This window comes from Sciurus vulgaris (genome assembly GCF_902686455.1).
Source record: "Sciurus vulgaris genome assembly, chromosome: 1".
Classification (NCBI taxonomy): domain Eukaryota; kingdom Metazoa; phylum Chordata; class Mammalia; order Rodentia; family Sciuridae; genus Sciurus; species Sciurus vulgaris.
Genome location: NC_136461.1, coordinates 119919436 through 119936761, shown reverse-complemented (window position 1 = coordinate 119936761; position 17326 = coordinate 119919436). Strand labels below are relative to the sequence as shown.

The 17326-nt window shown below is 35.8% G+C and overlaps 1 protein-coding gene across 1 annotated transcript in view; it reads left to right on the top strand.

Moving 5' to 3' along the window:
• Positions 1–3836: 3836 nt before the first annotated feature.
• SPTA1 (spectrin alpha, erythrocytic 1) overlaps positions 3837–17326 on the top strand; it is a 107808-nt gene continuing 94318 nt past the window's right edge. The window contains 7 exon segments of the mRNA XM_079102580.1: positions 3837–3984; positions 5097–5336; positions 6636–6761; positions 8539–8679; positions 9471–9617; positions 11815–11948; positions 12502–12646. Coding sequence (XP_078958706.1) covers positions 3961–3984; positions 5097–5336; positions 6636–6761; positions 8539–8679; positions 9471–9617; positions 11815–11948; positions 12502–12646 — 957 coding nt within the window. The 5' untranslated portion in view covers positions 3837–3960.

Sequence of the window (17326 nt, the reverse complement as noted above, 5' to 3'; positions counted from 1 at the left end):
TCTACATATGGATAACCAGTTTCCCAACACCTTTGGTTAAAAAGGCAGTCTTTTCTCCAATGCATGTTTTTGGCATCTTTGTCAAGTATCAGATGACTATAGGTATGTGGATTTGTCTCTGTGTCTTCTCTTCTATACCATTGATCTATGTATCTGCATTTATGCCAGTCCCATGCCATTTTTGTTATATGGACTGATGAGCATTCTTGGGAGGTGATAGGAATACAAGGAGAAGGTCAGTGGTCTAAGTGTTAAGCCATTAGGACATAAGTTTTACTCATCATGTCCCTCCATCCATCCCAAGGACATGCTGTGACACTACTAATAGTAGTAAACAATATTCAGAGATTGGAAATCTATACCATTTTCAAGAGAGTAGAAATACAGGGTAGACTGAATTTAAAGTCAACAGGGACCAGAATAACAGCCTAAGAGCTGTCAGCAACTTTTACAATGTATCCCTCCTGGCTGTAATGACTGAAAACCTAAAGACCTCATCTGTTTTGGTTACACAAACCTCTTTCCTGGACATTTCCTGTGGACTTCAGGAGTTTATATTGCTTCTTTTCTCTAAAGACTGGTTCTTATCAACTTATTAAAAATTGCACTAAAAACACTTAAAGTGAAATCTACCCAGTTAACAAAAAATTTTAAGTGCACCACACTGTATTATAAGCACTCTACCTCTGAGCTCCATCCCCAGTCCTTTATACAGTATTGCATGAAGACCCTTAAATGCTGTACATCAGATCTTCAGTTATTTTGAACATCTGAAACTACATCCATTGACTAGCAACCCCTCATTTCTCTTCCACTTGTCCCTGACAATAACCATTCTACTCTCTGCCTCTATGACTTCAACTTTTTCATGAACTCCAACTTATAAAGTTGTATCATTTGTCCTTCCCTGACGAGCTTAACTTCCTCAAGTTTCATCCATGTTTTCTACATGACAGAATTTCCTTCTTTTTAAAGACAATAATATTCCACCATATGTTAAGTATGTACTTAAGTTTTGTAGTGCTGAGAAATAAATACAAGGTCTCAAGCAAGCTAGCAAGCACTCTACCACTGAGTTCTTTATTTTGTTGTTTCTTTGTAGTTATACATGACAAGAGAATTAATTTTGACATAATTATAAAAACTTGGAATGTAATTTGTTATAATTCAGTTCCCAGTACTTCCCTTTCCTCCCTCTTCCTCCTGTTTCCTGTTCCCTTCCCTCTACTCTACTGATGTTTCTGCTATTTACTTTTAGTTTTTTCCCCCCATTTAATTACTGTCTTGTGCATGTTTGAGACAGAGTCTCACTAAGTTGGCCAGGTTGGCCTCAAACTTGCAATCCTCTTGCCTTGACATCCTGAGTCACTGATATTACAGGCTTGTGCACCATGCCTGGATTCCAATGTATTTATAGGTCACATTTTCTTTATCTATTCATCTGTCATAGACGTTTTGATTGTTTTCATATCATAGCTATGCACTGGAGTGTAAATATCTCTTAATGATTTCTATTATTTTGAATATGTACCCAGAAATGGAATTGCTGGATCATATGGTAGATCTTTAATTTTTTTGTAATTTCATACTGACTGCACCAATTTATATGTCCACCAATAGTGTAAAATGATTCCAATTTCTCCACATCTTTGGTTTAAACTTCTTTCTCTCTTTATATCTCTTTCTATGGCAATAGCCATACTAATAAGTATGAGATGATCTTCATTGTGGTTTTCATTTATATTTCCCCAATGATTGGTGACATGAAACACCTTTTTATGTACCTGTTGACCATTTGTATGTCTTCTTTGGAGAAATGTTTATTTGGGTCCTTTGCTCATTTTTTTTTTTTTTTTTCAATGCTGGGGTTTAAACCTAGGGCCTTAATGCTTGCTAGACAAGCACTCTATCTCTGAGTTCCATCCCCAATTCTGTTTGTTTGATTTTTTTAAAATTGGGTTCTTATTGCTGTGTTTGCTATTGAGCTGAAAGAATCCTTATGTTTTGGATAGTTTACCCTTTATCAAATAGATTAAATTATGTTCTTCTATTTTGTAGGTTGCGCTTTAATTTGCTGATTGATTCCTTCACAGAAGTTTTCTGGTTTGATCTAGTACCACTTGTCTACCTTTACTTTTGTTGCTTACACTTTTATTTCCATATCCAAGCTATTATTGCCAAGATCAATTTCATGAAGACTTCTTTCAGGTTTTCTTCTAGGAGGATAATATGATTTTATTCCATTTAAATTAAATTTGGCACTAAAGGTGGAACACAAGTTTAGTAAATGAATTATATCACATGTTCTAGGGAACCTCAGTCTGGAGTTGGTATGAGGAGGGGAAATTATCTTTATTTAAGAGATGAGAACAAGCATCCATTGCATATATACCGCACATACTGGTGTGATTCATTTACATAGTTTCTAATTTTTAAAAGATTCTGTAATGCAGGTATTATCATTCCTACTTTTTCATGATAAGGCAGTCTCTGGAATGTCATGTCTCATTCTGTAGTTATTTGGCTTATGAATATTCACGTAAGAAATCAAATTCATTTCAACATAACCATCGTGACATTCTTCTTTTCTTTATTTTTAGTCAAACTTCTCTTAGCACAGCATTTCTGGTTTCTTTCCCTGGTTTCTTTCATCTCACCAAGAGTGCAAAAAATGTAATAACATTATGGTCAAAGATACAGGATGACTCAATAAACAGAACTGATCATCATGAAATAAAATCGTCTCTTCAACACATGGTGTTGGGAAGATTGCATATTAATACACAACTGGACACTTAAATACCGTACCCCCCAAATCAGCTCAAATTGGACTATACACTTAAACATAAGCCCTGAAACTATAAAACTGCTAGAAGAAGACATGTGGAAAAACTTCATGCCATTGGTCTTGGCAATGATTTTGGGGACAAGAGAACAAAAGCTTAAGCAACAAAAGCAAATTGAAAGAAGTTTGGCTTGGATGGTTCCACTGCTTTGTAAAGAGATTTTAAAGCCATCCTGCAATTTTTCTTTATTGCTTGTTTATTCTTCTTTAGTAAGGTAAACTAAAGAGCTATGCCCTTGAAAATACTCCTTCCTCCTTTTCTCTTCATTAAAAACAATACGTAAAATAGTGTGACTTTTATCTCATATTTTAGGAGTCAGCCCTGTTTTCAAATGTTCTGTAATGCACAGTTTGTCAAATGTAGTCTCCAAATTAATAATTAATTTAGTTTAATTAAATGAAAAAATGAACATATCATATATCTTATCGGTTTTTCCTTCTATTTAAGTGTCAAGGGGACAAGTATATCAGATTTTCAAAAATCGAATCTAGGAGGCCATAGAGAAAATCATCTATATTTTTGGATTGAGCTTACAGCAAAAGTCGGGATAATTTGTTGACTTAAAGGCTGCTAAATGCCTAATGAAGTTGTTGAGTTGTAGAAATGGGTCAGAATAAGAACCTATGTATGGCTTGAGCTCTTACAATTCTGCATTACAGAGTCAAAAATGAACGACAGAAAATTCCTTCCTGATCCATGATTCTCAGCATTATCAAATCTAAAACTAATCAAAGAAACAAAACACATCTAAATGTAGTCTTTTGTCTTATGTCTCTGTCTTTACTTCCTACTCTTCATTTGGAAACTTTGCTTGCATTTTTTCTTTTCTTTTTTTTTTTTTTAAGTCCTGAGACACTGAGCACCATAGACTTCAAAAGTGATGAGTCACAACATTGTATCTGTGAAAGTTAGCAGCTGCCTCAGCTGGGTATGTCTCCTGAAGATAATGTTGATTGTCTCTGCAGGCGGGATTCTGAACTTTTTTTTTTTTTTTGCCACATTTGTAATGTTTCTGACATTCCTATTTGAATTAGAGTAGACAGTTCTATGCACCTCCTTTCTCTCTTTCTCTCTCATACATTTTATCTTGCCAAGTTCTAGACCTTTGGGAAAAATGGAACACTCTCCAATGGAAACCGTGAGTACAGAATTAAATTCTTAGTGCAATTTGTCACTAATATTAGGAACTCTGTCTCCTTTGAACTCTCTTATAATATCTTTAACAGGGTCATTAAGAATTGTTCTTATTTGACTTCTAGGATGTAGAGAATTTTAGCTCTCCTTTTCATGAGTGTTTCACTTAAATTTTTTAAAATTTAAATAATAAACTAGGACCTATGCCTATACAGCAACAACTTGTTAAAGTCATTTCACATAGAGGAAAAACCAGGTAACTTGAAAAAAATAATAAAGATTTGAGTCTCCATGCAATTTTACAGCTGCAATAGTAATTGTGACCTGCAAAGAAGCAATTGTATTTAGAAAGAATAAACAGAGAATGTTGTGGCTAAGGTAAGCTAGGGAACAGTGTTCAGATCTCTATGAGTGAAGGTGGACCCTGTGGAAAATTTGCTGGATATGGTCACACAGGTTGGATCCCTTTAAAGAAGAGGATTATTTTATGTTGTTTGTACAAGATTTTACATTACAAAAACAATTACTGAAATACTAACAATTAGAAATTTATGAAAAGTGGATAGAAGACAGGTTGAAGTTAAACTTTCAGTGTTTTTGAATAAAGCAAAGAATAAAGAACACATGATCTACATTTTTAGGTATGAAGAAACAAAAAATTTCCAGTATTGTATATAATTCATGAAGATAATTGAAAGTTAATTGCAAATAATTTCTAAATATTTAATCAACTTTCAGTGCCTTCTTTAGCTCTTAGAGTCCATAAAATATCATTTCTTTTTTATCCATCTGAAATTCTATGATTTTGTTAATTTAGACTTGCTCCAGTAGCCCACATTCATTCTTTCTATTGAAAAATAAATGTTGGTCCACATTTATGGGAAAAGTTGAGTGTTTTGGATGATTAAGAGTTCTATGGTTTAAGCTCTGCAGTACTTCAAACAATAAACATAAATAAGTTTAAAGGTATCTAAATATAGATCCAACATGAGTAAATAAAAGCCATGGGATATATAAGAAGGACAGCATGCTAAAGATATAAGAACTAGCAGCAGATAAAAGCATTTTTATTTTTATTATTTATTTTTAATTTTTTTTTTTTTTTTTACCTTGCAGATTATGGAGAGCAGTGGGCCAAAGGTTTTGGAAACAGCTGAAGAAATTCAGCAGAGGCGTCAGGAGGTGCTGAATCGGTACGAGCGGTTCAAGGAACGGGTTGCTGAGAGGGGCCAGAAGCTGGAAGAATCCTATTACTACCAGGTTTTCAGGCGAGATGCGGATGACCTGGAGAAGTGGATCATGGAGAAAGTTGAGATTGCATCAGATAAAAGCTATGAAGATCCCACAAACATACAGGTAACTCACCTCCATGGACTTTCCCAAGCAGACCCTAAGTTCTCTATGGAGGGAAACAGGTTTTTCATTCTGTGATTGTTGAAGTGCAGGTGTGAGTGCCATCTGATTCCATTTAGAGACAAAACGTAAATAAGTAAGCCAGTAGAGTGGGAAGTTCAAAAATTGAATTAAGGAAAAATCTAGAGATGCGTTTCCCATTCTAAATTTGGAGAGATGAGGCTGAGAAAAGGAAAATCAAACAAAAACAAACAAACAAACAACAACAACAACAACAAAAAAAAACAGTTGTTGACAGTAGAAATGTTTCTTATAATGAACGTACATTCATGATTTAAGTATCTAGCTGGTTAATAGTAGCAGAATGATGTAATAGAAAGATTAGACTATTACCAAGGACAGTAATTAAATCTCTAAAGGACATACGTTTTCAACTTCTTAACCTTCAGGATCTTATTTACAAAGGAAACTTATTCAAGATAGTATTTGAAATTAAACCATGGACAAAATGGTGACCAAAAGTTTAAGGAATCTCTGACATACCATGTGATTTCAATATTTTGTGACATGAAGCATAAAATCATGATAAGAAATCATAAATGCTTCGAAAGCAACTGCTCTCCATTCTTTTCAGAATCGAGGTTTTTCTTAGTTCTTCTCCAGATGCTGCTTGTGGTTCTTGTTAAGTTCAAATGAAAAATCCTGGGAGAAGAAGTTGGGTGGAGAATTCCACATCTATCTGTTGATGTAGTATTATAGCATGTGCTATCATCATGATCAGAAGAGGGGAGTTCACATGCCAAAAGGACAGGAGTACCTGGAACAAAATCTAAGTAATGTATGGTAAATAGATTAGTTTGCATAAGATAAGCACAGAGCCAGGATGTATGTTTAAAAATCCATTATTATAACTGTCATCTTCTTTGAGCTTTACACTCAACGGAACTTAGCTATTCTTTGAAGGAGACATCACATCTTTTAAATTTCAGAGGAGTCTATGGAGTCTTTAAAATAATAGGATATTTGCTAGAGTCCCCAAAGGTAGCAGGGGCAGGAAAAGACCCTCTCCATGGTCTCTGATGTTGACCCTGGGATCCTTTGAAAACCTACGTTTAGGGGCTTTACCCAGAGTGACTATTACTTTTAGGATAGGACTATTGCAACAATGGCCATGGCTTGTCATTGAATTCAGGTTATGGAGCAAATAATGCTGTCTGAAAGTAAGAGAAGAAGAGTAAAGATCATTTTATGATCAGGGAGACAATGATTCATTATCCATACACTCTGATTTCTAAACTTCAGGGGAAATATCAGAAGCATGAATCTTTTGTAGCAGAGGTGCAAGCAAAATCAAAGGTCCTTCCTGAACTGGAAGAAATCAGGAAAGTTCGATTTACTGAAGATCACTTTGCCCATGAGGACACCAAGGTAAATGTATGGTAGGGGTCTCAAAGAGAAGTTTCTCATTGTTAAATTTGTTATCAGGGTTTTAATCAATTATATCAGATATAAGCCTTAGAATAAGTGCTTCTGCCACTGGTGGTCTCCTGGGATTGAGGGAAAAGTGATGGGATGTCCTTGTTTTCCTTGGGGTAGGAAGAGAACTGTGATTGGTATATGTCATTGGATGGTACTTCATTTCTCTTTATGACACTGTAGGATTATTGGTTCATCAAAACCATGTCAACCTGCTCCACATTTCTCAGATAAAAGTTTTTCCCAGTGACTTTTCTATTTTTTTCTGACCTCATTCTCCTTGGCTCGTAAACTCTTTAAACAAATGATGTTTTCCCATTTGAATCTACTTTGAAATCTTGCCTCTTTGTCTATGAAAGTTTTTTTCTTTTCACGTCCCACATCTCATGACTAATATCTCTTTTCATATTCTCCTTTACTCTTACTACAAACATCCTAAAATTTCATCTTCAGAAAATGTTCTAGAAGTAAAGATAACATTTTCTAACTTAACCCATTCATTCTTCCAGATGTTTGTATTAATATAGTCATTTTTGATAATTTTTGCATTAGTGAACTTTTTACTGTTTATATACTTTTAAGTTACCAGAAATTCAGATTGCATGTTATAAAATTGGGGATTGTGTTTCTGTATGTAGCATAAAAATTCTATGCCTATAATCCCAGTGATCTGAAAAGCTGAGGTAGGAGGATCACGAGTTGGAGGCCAGCCTCATCAACTTAGGGAGATCCTATCTCAGTAGAAAGAACTGGAGATGTGATTCAGTGGAAAAGCTTATTCAATCCCAGTACCAAAAAACAAACAAACAAACAAACAAAAATGAACAAAAGACAAAAAACTAACCTATTTTACTATCAATAAAATATCATAAGACAACGTAGACTTCAACCAGTAAAGAATCTCATTAAAAAGAACTCACAGGAAAATTTCAAAATTCAGATACAATAGAAACAATTTTATATCACTCAGTAACTAATATTCTACATTTATTAAAACATTTGAGAAGTGATTAAAACATCTGCCATCTTTCAGTATCATTAGGGCTATCTCAGATAGCATCATGGTAAGATTCAGAAAGAAATTCAGTCCACAGTTTTGTTGCTACCTTGAGCAACAAAGTAGCTTAAAAACAATTCTTGTAGCTATGACAAGGACAGTAACTTCAGTTGCACAAGAAATGCATTACATGATGTTCTGAGCTAAGGCGATCAAAACCCTCTATATGGTCTCAAATTATATAGTCACAAAATACTCTTACTATTTTGGTGCTACTGATTTCCAGTAACCCAGCAAAATTATAGCTATTACACTTTCTGGCAAACAGTCCATGCTGTTTCTTTTCTAGCATTAACACAGTTATTTGCTGTTTTTAGAACATTTTCTACCTATACTCTACCTGTCAAAAATCTTTCTTTTCCTTAAGGCTCAGTTCAAATAAACAATCTTCCATGCATCCTTCTTCCTGCCTATCTTATTGCTTGTTGTTATTCCACCTTTAAAACCCCAAGGCATTTTTTGCAAAAATTTCTCCCATGCAAGATCATATTTGGCTTAATTCAATAACTATTTTCATATACATCCTATTCCTTTCTTTAGATATTTATTGAACAATTAATGCATGAATGAATGGGAGGGGGAATCATTATTCCAGCTCTTGTCCTGAACAATTCTCTGAATCAGTACCTGCTCCATAGCCTCTGTGAATGATTCTGCCTCTGTCCCCCAAAGGCCCATTTGGAGGAACTGCGTCGCCTATGGGACCTGCTGCTGGAGTTGATGCAGGAGAAAGGCAACCTGCTGTTGCAGATTCTGTATTTCCAGAAGTACTTACAGGAGTGTGAGGACATCTTGGAATGGATTGGTGACAAGGTAAAGGACAGAATGTGTACAGAACCTCCCTAACCTTGTCCCAGGAACTTCATAGCAACTCACTGCACACTGCTCACAAAGAAGTCAGAGTGTCTGTTCTTGGAATTGATTCCATGGAGAAAGGGGGATTCTGGCAAAGATTTAGAGGCATTTGGAGGTTACCACTGTAGGGTGTAAGCCTAAAGCTATGAATCCAAATATGGAGAAGACAAAGACTTACATGAAGAATAGGACTTGAAATGTGATCTGGGCTCATCCTTGTTCTACCTCCTATGATCTTTAGCTCCTTCTCCTAGATTTTTGTTCATACTCTGGGGCCTGGCTTAGAGTATGTCTGGCCCTTTCTCTAATCCCCTCTCAATTCCTATATCCATGGGGTTCATTTTTCTAAGTAGGGAATAATCTCACATTTATTGAAGATGTATACAAGCAAGTACTTAGTGCAATGCCTTTTTAAGATATTTGGTATTTACAAAAGGATGTTGGAGTAGAATCAGAATGAATGGACTCCTTATCTTCCAAAAACATAACAGGGTACTTCCAGAGGCTCTGGCCAACAGTGCACCTGATTTTACTGAAGATTTATTCTAGAGATCACTGGCCCCTTGGCAAGGTGCCGACTCAAGAAATGCACTCTGGTTTCTGGATTTTCCTGGGGATGGGGGCAGTTCTCCCAGGCTCCCCCAGGATTTGCATTGGAGTTATCCTGAGAATGCAGAGATTTTAGGCTTTTTACCTGCAGAAATTCCTAATGTTTATCAGTGGATCAGGAAACTTTTCTGTATCTACAGGAGGCTATAGTGACATCTGCAGAGCTGGGTGAGGACTGGGAGAGAACAGAAGTTTTGCATAAGAAGTTTGAAGAGTTCCAGAAAGAACTGGAAGCTCGAGAGGAGAGAGTGGATAAAGTGAACCAGTATGCCAATGAATGTGCAGAGGTAAGGTGGGAGTGAAAGTCATTTCTGGGAAAGGGTTCTGACCTCCAAGAATAATTTCTGGCTGTAAATAGGTGGGATATGAAGGCAGACAAACATTGTGAGAAAACAGAGGGTAGCATGTTCCTGTAGTAACATAACCTGAGCACTTTCTTCTCCCCTTTGAATCCATCCAGCCCTGGCCAGTTCATGGAAATGGAGGTGTGTGTGTGTGTGTGTGTGTGTGTGTGTGTGTGTGTGTGAAAATTCATAAGGAGCAATGAAGTTACTGTTATATCATGCAGTACATTAATTACTCATATTTACAGAGCACTCTTTGTTCATGAAAAGAAACAAGAATAAAGTAGTGAGGAATATAAAATAATATGTTATCTATTACACACACACACACACACACACACACACACACATATATATATATGCACAGAAACATATATACAACATACTCTATCATTATACATGAATTTTTAGGGGATGGAAAGGAGAAAGGAGGCAGCTTTATCATCATTTACTTAAGAAATAACTAAAATGAATTTGTAGTCTCTGAGTAGACAAAGGGTCTGTTTAGGAATAAATAACCTTAGTATATGCAAAAAAAAAAAAAAAAAGAAACCTTGGAAACCTGATTTTATGTGCAAACACACACACATATGTATATATAAGGAGAGAGAAAGTCATATAACAGACACACTTTCATATAACAGACACACGCACACACACATGCACACATATATAAAATCTCTAACAGTTGGCTATATTGTACTTATCCTCTTATAGTTTCATTATGATTGCAACCCAAAAGTAGGAATGTTAGTAGCTCTTTAAGAACAACCAAGAATTCAGAAGAATGGGTTCTGAAGAAGGGAAACCAGCATATGTCTGCTAATTTTTTTCCAGGCCACATTTCCAATACTCTGCATTTTTCCCCTCTCCCATTTTTCTCCTACTGTGGGAGGTTTCCAATATGTCTATTACTTCTTAATAAACCACCACAAAATTTAAAACAACAAACATGTCTTTCGTTCATGAGTCCATTGGTCAGATATTTGAGCTGCTGGACTGGGTCATTCTCCAAATCTCATCTGTTTCTCTTATGTGACTGAAGTTTTTTGGTGACTCCTCTTAGGGGTGAAGAACCTAAGATGGCTTCCACCATGTGTTTGGGGCCCTGGCAAAGAAGATGAAGGTTTTCTCAATGTGGTCTCTCATTCTTCAGTGGGCTACTCTTGTTTATATGCCAGTATCCCAAGAGAACAAAAGCAAATGACAACTTGAGACTTAGGTGCTGGAACTCATGGAAAATTACTTCTGTCACATTCTGTTGATAAGCAACTCAAAGGCGGACCCTGAGACAAGGCAAGAGGAAACAAATTCCATCTCTTAGAGGGAGAAGTGACAAAACGGCATGAATCCCACTCGTTCCAGCCTACCACAGAAAAAAGATGAATCCAATACAATTAGAGTGTATCTTCTGCCCCTTGAAGTGGGTCTATACCATTATAGTAGATAGGACCATATACTTAAGAAGGAGGATGTAGAAATTATGTCTGAACATCAAACTTGGGAATGGGAATGGGAATGGAAAGAAATGAGGATGGGAAGAGCTGAGGACTTGGACGTATGAGAACTCTTCAACACTGAGAAGTATCAAACCAGGATGGTGTTGCAAGCTGATTCCAACATTGATAGATCTTGTTGTTTCAGTTGGTTTTCAGAATACCTGAAATTTTCTACAAAACCATGTGTGTATGCCTGTATGTATAATTCTGGGAAGAGGAAAATAGCCTTCATTGGACTCTCAAAAATATCATGATCACAAAAAGTAAAGAACCAAAGTACTAGCATTTTGGGAAATTGTCATACTTCACAAAGGGGATTTTCTTTTCTTCTCCTTGGTTTCTAGTTTACAGGGGATTTGGAAGGCATCGAAATTGTGGAGCTCTGAAAATAACATTCGGACTGAGCATTCTAGTTCAGTGTTGTAGGCACAGGATAAAACGTCTGGCAGGTTGGTTTTCTGTGTTTTGGTGATGTGGATCAGGTGGGAGCCAGGGAGCAGGGCTATGGTGAAGTTCAGAGTTTGCTTCTGGTGGTCATTCTCTACTACTGACAAAGGATAAAAAGTATGGAAAAGTGTGTTTAAATGACATTTGATATGACCTCATCTTTGCATAACATCAATACTAATTTCCTTCCGTAGGAGAGCCATCCTCAGCTGCCTTTGATAAAGACCAAACAGGATGAAGTAAATGCTGCCTGGAAGCGTCTCTGTGATCTTGCTCACCAACGACGAGAAAACCTGTATAGTGCTGCAGACCTCCAGAGATTCAAAAGGTATGAATCTGGTCACTGTCTTTTAGAAAACTTTTAAAATAGCAACATGCTATTTGGCCTCTGTCACTCCTTTTAGCAATGAGTGGTCAATACCTCAAACCAAAGTGCATGATGTGCTTGTCTTTGAGACAGCAAAAGAATTAAGAAGACTGTGATCTGCTCTATAGCCATGCTGTGGAGGTGGGAGACCAAAGCAACAGCAACTACAGAAATAATAGTACTTGTGTATTAGTGATGGACGTTCTGCAGAAAAGTGATGAAGAAATAGATGGGGGGTGGAAGGTGGATTTGGGAAGAAAGTATTCATGAAGAGCTGACTCAGATATGTGTTGCATCTCTGGATGCTCAACCGTGACGAGGCATCTTTTCCTAACATCTCAATGGAAACAAATAACAAGAAAAATATCTTAAATTACTTTTTGCTAGTATGCAGGAAAGTAGGTAATTGCTACCTGGGAGAACTAGGCTGGCCCATGCTCTGTGCTGTGTTGTTCTGTTTGTCCTGCAATGCCTGCCATCTTGTTTTATTAGAGCTCATGTTAATGTCTGGTAGGGATATGACAGAAGCCATGCAGTGGATCAAGGAGAAGGAGCCTCTAGTCACCTCTGAAGACTATGGCAGAGATCTTGTTACGTCTGAGGCACTGTTTCACAATCATAAAGGACTTGAGAGAAATCTTGCAGTCATGGAGGACAAGGTAAGACACTGTTGAAGGAATGGCTGACCCCTGGAATTAGAAAAGGTATTTGGTGGACCTGTGGCTTAATACCATGCCTCCAAAGGACACACTAAATTTACTATTTTCAATGAATGAGAAATCACGTGGCACTTGAATATATTCCTTCATTGTAGTTCATGCTTGTTCTGGGATACTATATTTTATTCAAATTATTTTTATTTAAACATACATATATGCTTTATATTTTGTTATCTTTGTTATATATTTCAGAATATAAAAATAAAATGGTACCCCCAAGGATGTTTCTTTAATCCTCTTAGTAAGCTACCCTATGCCAGAATCTTTCATCTGTCCACATTTTCTTATTGCAGTTGAATCCTGCTTTTTTTGGTCCTTCACTCAGTATATCAGGGAAACATTTTCTTCTCATTCTATAGTAAACACTGAGACTCTTAAGGATTCCTAAATCCACCTTTAGGTTTCCTTCTGTAAGTTGAAAAACCCCAGTTCCTATGTCTAGAAGACTAGACACATAGATAGAACTTGGAGGAAGCCCACCTCCTTGAATGATTCTTGTCCTTTCTTTCTTTCCCTTACAACTTCAACCACAACTTAAGCCAATTACTACTGAGTGTCCACAGAGCAATCAACCCACAGATTCATACTTGCTGGTTTTTAGTTGTAGTCCTGTCCCTGTGACCAGTTTTTACAAATATCCACCATGCTACTTTTTTCGTTCTTTCTCATTTGTTTTCTTGTTTTTGGTCTTTTTTGGTAATAATGAATAATTAAATCCTAGGATTTGATGAATAATTATAAAAAATGCCAAACCCTTTAAAATACCTGATTATATTAGAGTATGATGAGAGAATTAATGGTAACATGTGGAACGTCACCCATATTCGCATTTTGACATTGTAACCCTGTTCTTCAGGAATTGTGATCAAAATGGTGTAGTATTACTGGAATTTTCTTTGCCTTGTGGGTAGAAGTGTCTTTGTGACTTCCGCAATAAAATTTAGGGAAACAATATAAAAGCATAAACAAGAAACCTTATTTCTGAGCTGGATGAGGTGGTATATACCTGTAATCCCAGAGACTTGAGAAGCTGAAGCAGAAGGATTGCAAGCTCAAGGCCAGCCTCAGCAACTTAGTGAGACTGTTTCAAAATAAGAAAAAATGAAAAGGGTTGGGGATATGGCTCAGTGGGAAAGTACCCCTGGGTTCAATCCCCAGTACCAAAAATAGTTATAAAAAAACTAGAAATAAACCTTGATTTTGACACTGAGTTAGTTTAATTAAATAAAACACTTCATCTCCATTTTTCCATAAAAGGAGAATAAGAAGTTTCTACTTTATATTATTCAATGAAGAAAAAAATTAAGAAAAGACATACAAAGCACTGAACACAATGAGAGATAAAAAGTATTCAATAAATTTTACTAATGTCATGCATTTTTGTTTTTATTAGTACATTATAGCTATACATAATATTGTAGTTCATTTTGACATAATCATACAAGCATGAAATATAATTTGTTCCACTTCAGTCCCCCGTACTTCCTTTTTCCCTTCCCTGCTCCTTCTCCTGTTCCCCTTCTTCTACACTAATGGATTTTCTTCCATTTATTTATATTTATATATTTAAAAATTTTGTGCTTTATAGATATACATAAAGGTGAAATTCACTGTGGTATATTCATATACGTACATAGAATGGTTTGGTCAACTTCATTATGCAGTTCCTCCCTTTGCCCATCCTTTATATTTCCCCCTCAATCCCCTTCCTCTCTTCCTCTGCTCTGCTGATCACCCTTCTATTTTAATGGAATTTTTCTCCCCACACTTTTCCCCCATACTTTGGTAAAAGCTTCTGTATGTACTGTATGTAAGGGAAAACATTCAACTCTTGACTTTCTGAGTCTGACTTATTTCAGTTAGCAAGATATTTTCCAGTTCTATCCATTTATCAGCATATGTGATGACTTTGTTCCTCTTAAAACTGAGTAAAATTCTGTTGTATATGTATACTATACCTTCTTTATCCATTCACTGCACTTAGACTTACATGGGCACTTAGACCGGCTTCATAACTTGACTATTGTGAATAACATCACAAAAAACATCAAGGGGCCTGTATCACTATAGTATGTTGATTTAGTTCTTTTGGATAATAATGAGGAATGGGATAGCTGGGTAATGTGGTGGTTCTATTCCTAGTCTTTTGAGGAATCTCCAGACTGCTTTCCAGAATGACTATAATAATTGGTCATCCAACCAACAATATATGAGTGTACCCCCTGCCCCACATCCTTGTCAGCATTTATTATTGTTTGAATTCCTGGTGATTGCCATTTTAACTGAAGCAATGTAGTGTTGATTTTCACTTTTCTGATTGCTAGTGATATTGAACATTTTAAAAATATGTTTTTTGGAAACTTGTATTTCTTCTTTTGAGAATGTCTGTTTATTGATTGGTTTGTATGTCTCTTTGGTGTTGAGTTTTTTGAGTTCTTTATATATTGTGAATATTAATCTCATTGGAGGAGCAGCTGGCAAAGATCTTCTCCCATTCTGTGGGCTCTCTCTTTGTGCTCTTGTTTCCTGCACTGTGCATCAGTTTTTTGATTCGATGCCATTGCACTTATTGATTTTTGTCTTATTTCTTGTTCTTTGGGAGTCTTGTTAAGGAAGTCAGAGACTGTACCAATATGTTGGACTGTTGAGCTGCCCCTGCTTTCTTTTCCCTAGCAGTTGCAAAGTTTCTGGTCTAGTTTCTAGATCTTTGATCCACTTTGAGTTGACTTTTGTGCAGGGCAAGAGATAGGGAACCTAGCTTTATTCTTTAACATATAGATACTAATTTCCTAGCACCATTTGTTCAAAATGGTGTCTTTTCAACAAAGTAAGTTTTTGGCACCTTTGTTGAATATTGGATGACTATAACTTTATGGGTTTGTTTCTGTGTCTTCTAGTCTGGTCCATTGCTATTCACATCTGTTCTATGCAGGTACCATACTCTTTTTGTTACTACAGCTTTGTAGTATAATTTGAAATCAGGTATTGTGATGCCTTTAGTATCACTCATCTTGTTCAGGATTGCTTTGGCTATTCTGGGTTTCCTTTTCTTCCAAATGAATTTTAGAATTATTTTTTCCTAGTTCTGTGAAGAGTATCTGTGTTGGGAATTGCTTTGAATCTGTATGATGCTTTTGGTAGTATGATTATTTTGACAATATTAATTCTGCCTTCCAAGAACATTGTAGTTCTTAATTTTCTAAGGTCTTCTTTATTTCTTTAATGTTCTATAGCTTTCATTGTAGAAGTCTTTCACTTCCTTGGTTAGATTAATTCCCAGGTTTTTTATTTAGTCATGTATTTTTTATTGTGAATGGGATAGTTTTCCTGATTCTTGTTTAGCAGATTCATTATCAGAGTACAGGAAAATTATCAATATATTGTGTTTACTTTGTATCCTGCTACTTTTCTGATTTTATACCAGGTCTAGAAGTCTTCTGATGGGGTGTTTTGGGGACTTCTAGTTATAGGATCATGTCATCAGTAAAGAGAGAAAATTGGACTTCTTTCTTTTCTATTTGGATCACTTTAATTACATTTTCTTGCCCGAGTTTTCTGGCTGAGTTTTAAGAACTATATTAATAGGAGTGGTTAGAGTGTACATTCTTATCTTGCTCCTGACTTTCAAGGAAATACTTTCAGTCTTTCTCCATTCAGTATGATGTTGGTTTGGATTTGTCATTTATAGTCTTTACATTGTGGTGAGTTCTTCCTATTCCTAGTTCTCCAGTGGTTTTGTTTTTTTTTTAACATTGAATGGATGCTGGATTTTGTTGAATGCATTTTCTGCATCTATTGAGATGAGTTTGTGATTATTGTCTTCAACTCTGTGTGGCAAATTGCATTTATTGATTTGTACATGTTGAACCAATCTTGCATCCCTGCTGATGAAACTCACTAGATAGATCATGGTGTTCTATCCTCCTAATGTCTATTTTTGTGTCTATGTTCATCAGGAATATTGGTCTGATGTTTTTATTACTTGATGTGTCCTTGTCTGGTTTTGGTATCAGGGTGATATTGGCTTCACTGAATGAATTTGGGAGTATTTCTTTTTTTCTATTTCATGGAATGATTTGAGAATAATTGGTGTTAGTTCTTCTTTGGAATCTGATAGAACTCCACTGAGAATCCATCTGTTCCTGGGCTTTCCTTTGCTTTTCATCTGTTTCTGGGCTTTTGATTGCTGCTTCAATTTCATTGATTGACATTGTTCTGTTTAAGCTTTCTATATCCTCATGGTTCAATTTGAGCAGATCATATTCATCTTAAAAATTTGTCAATATTATCTAAATTTTCTAGTTTATTAGAATATAAAATTTCAAAGTAGATTCTAAAGATAGTATGGATTTCAGAAGTGTCAGGTGATATCTCATTTTTTTAATCTCTAAGTGTTTATTTGGGTCTTCTTTCTCTTTCTTTTGGCTAGTTTGACTAGGGGCTTGTCAATCTAGCTTATCTTTTCAAATAACTGATTCTTTTTTGCATCAATAATTTTTATTGTGTCTTATTCTCAATTTCAGTTCTGATCTTAATTATTTCCTGTCTTCTATTAATTTTTGGAATTGATTATTACTTTTTCTAAAGCCTTGAAGTATAACATTATCAATTATTTATTTG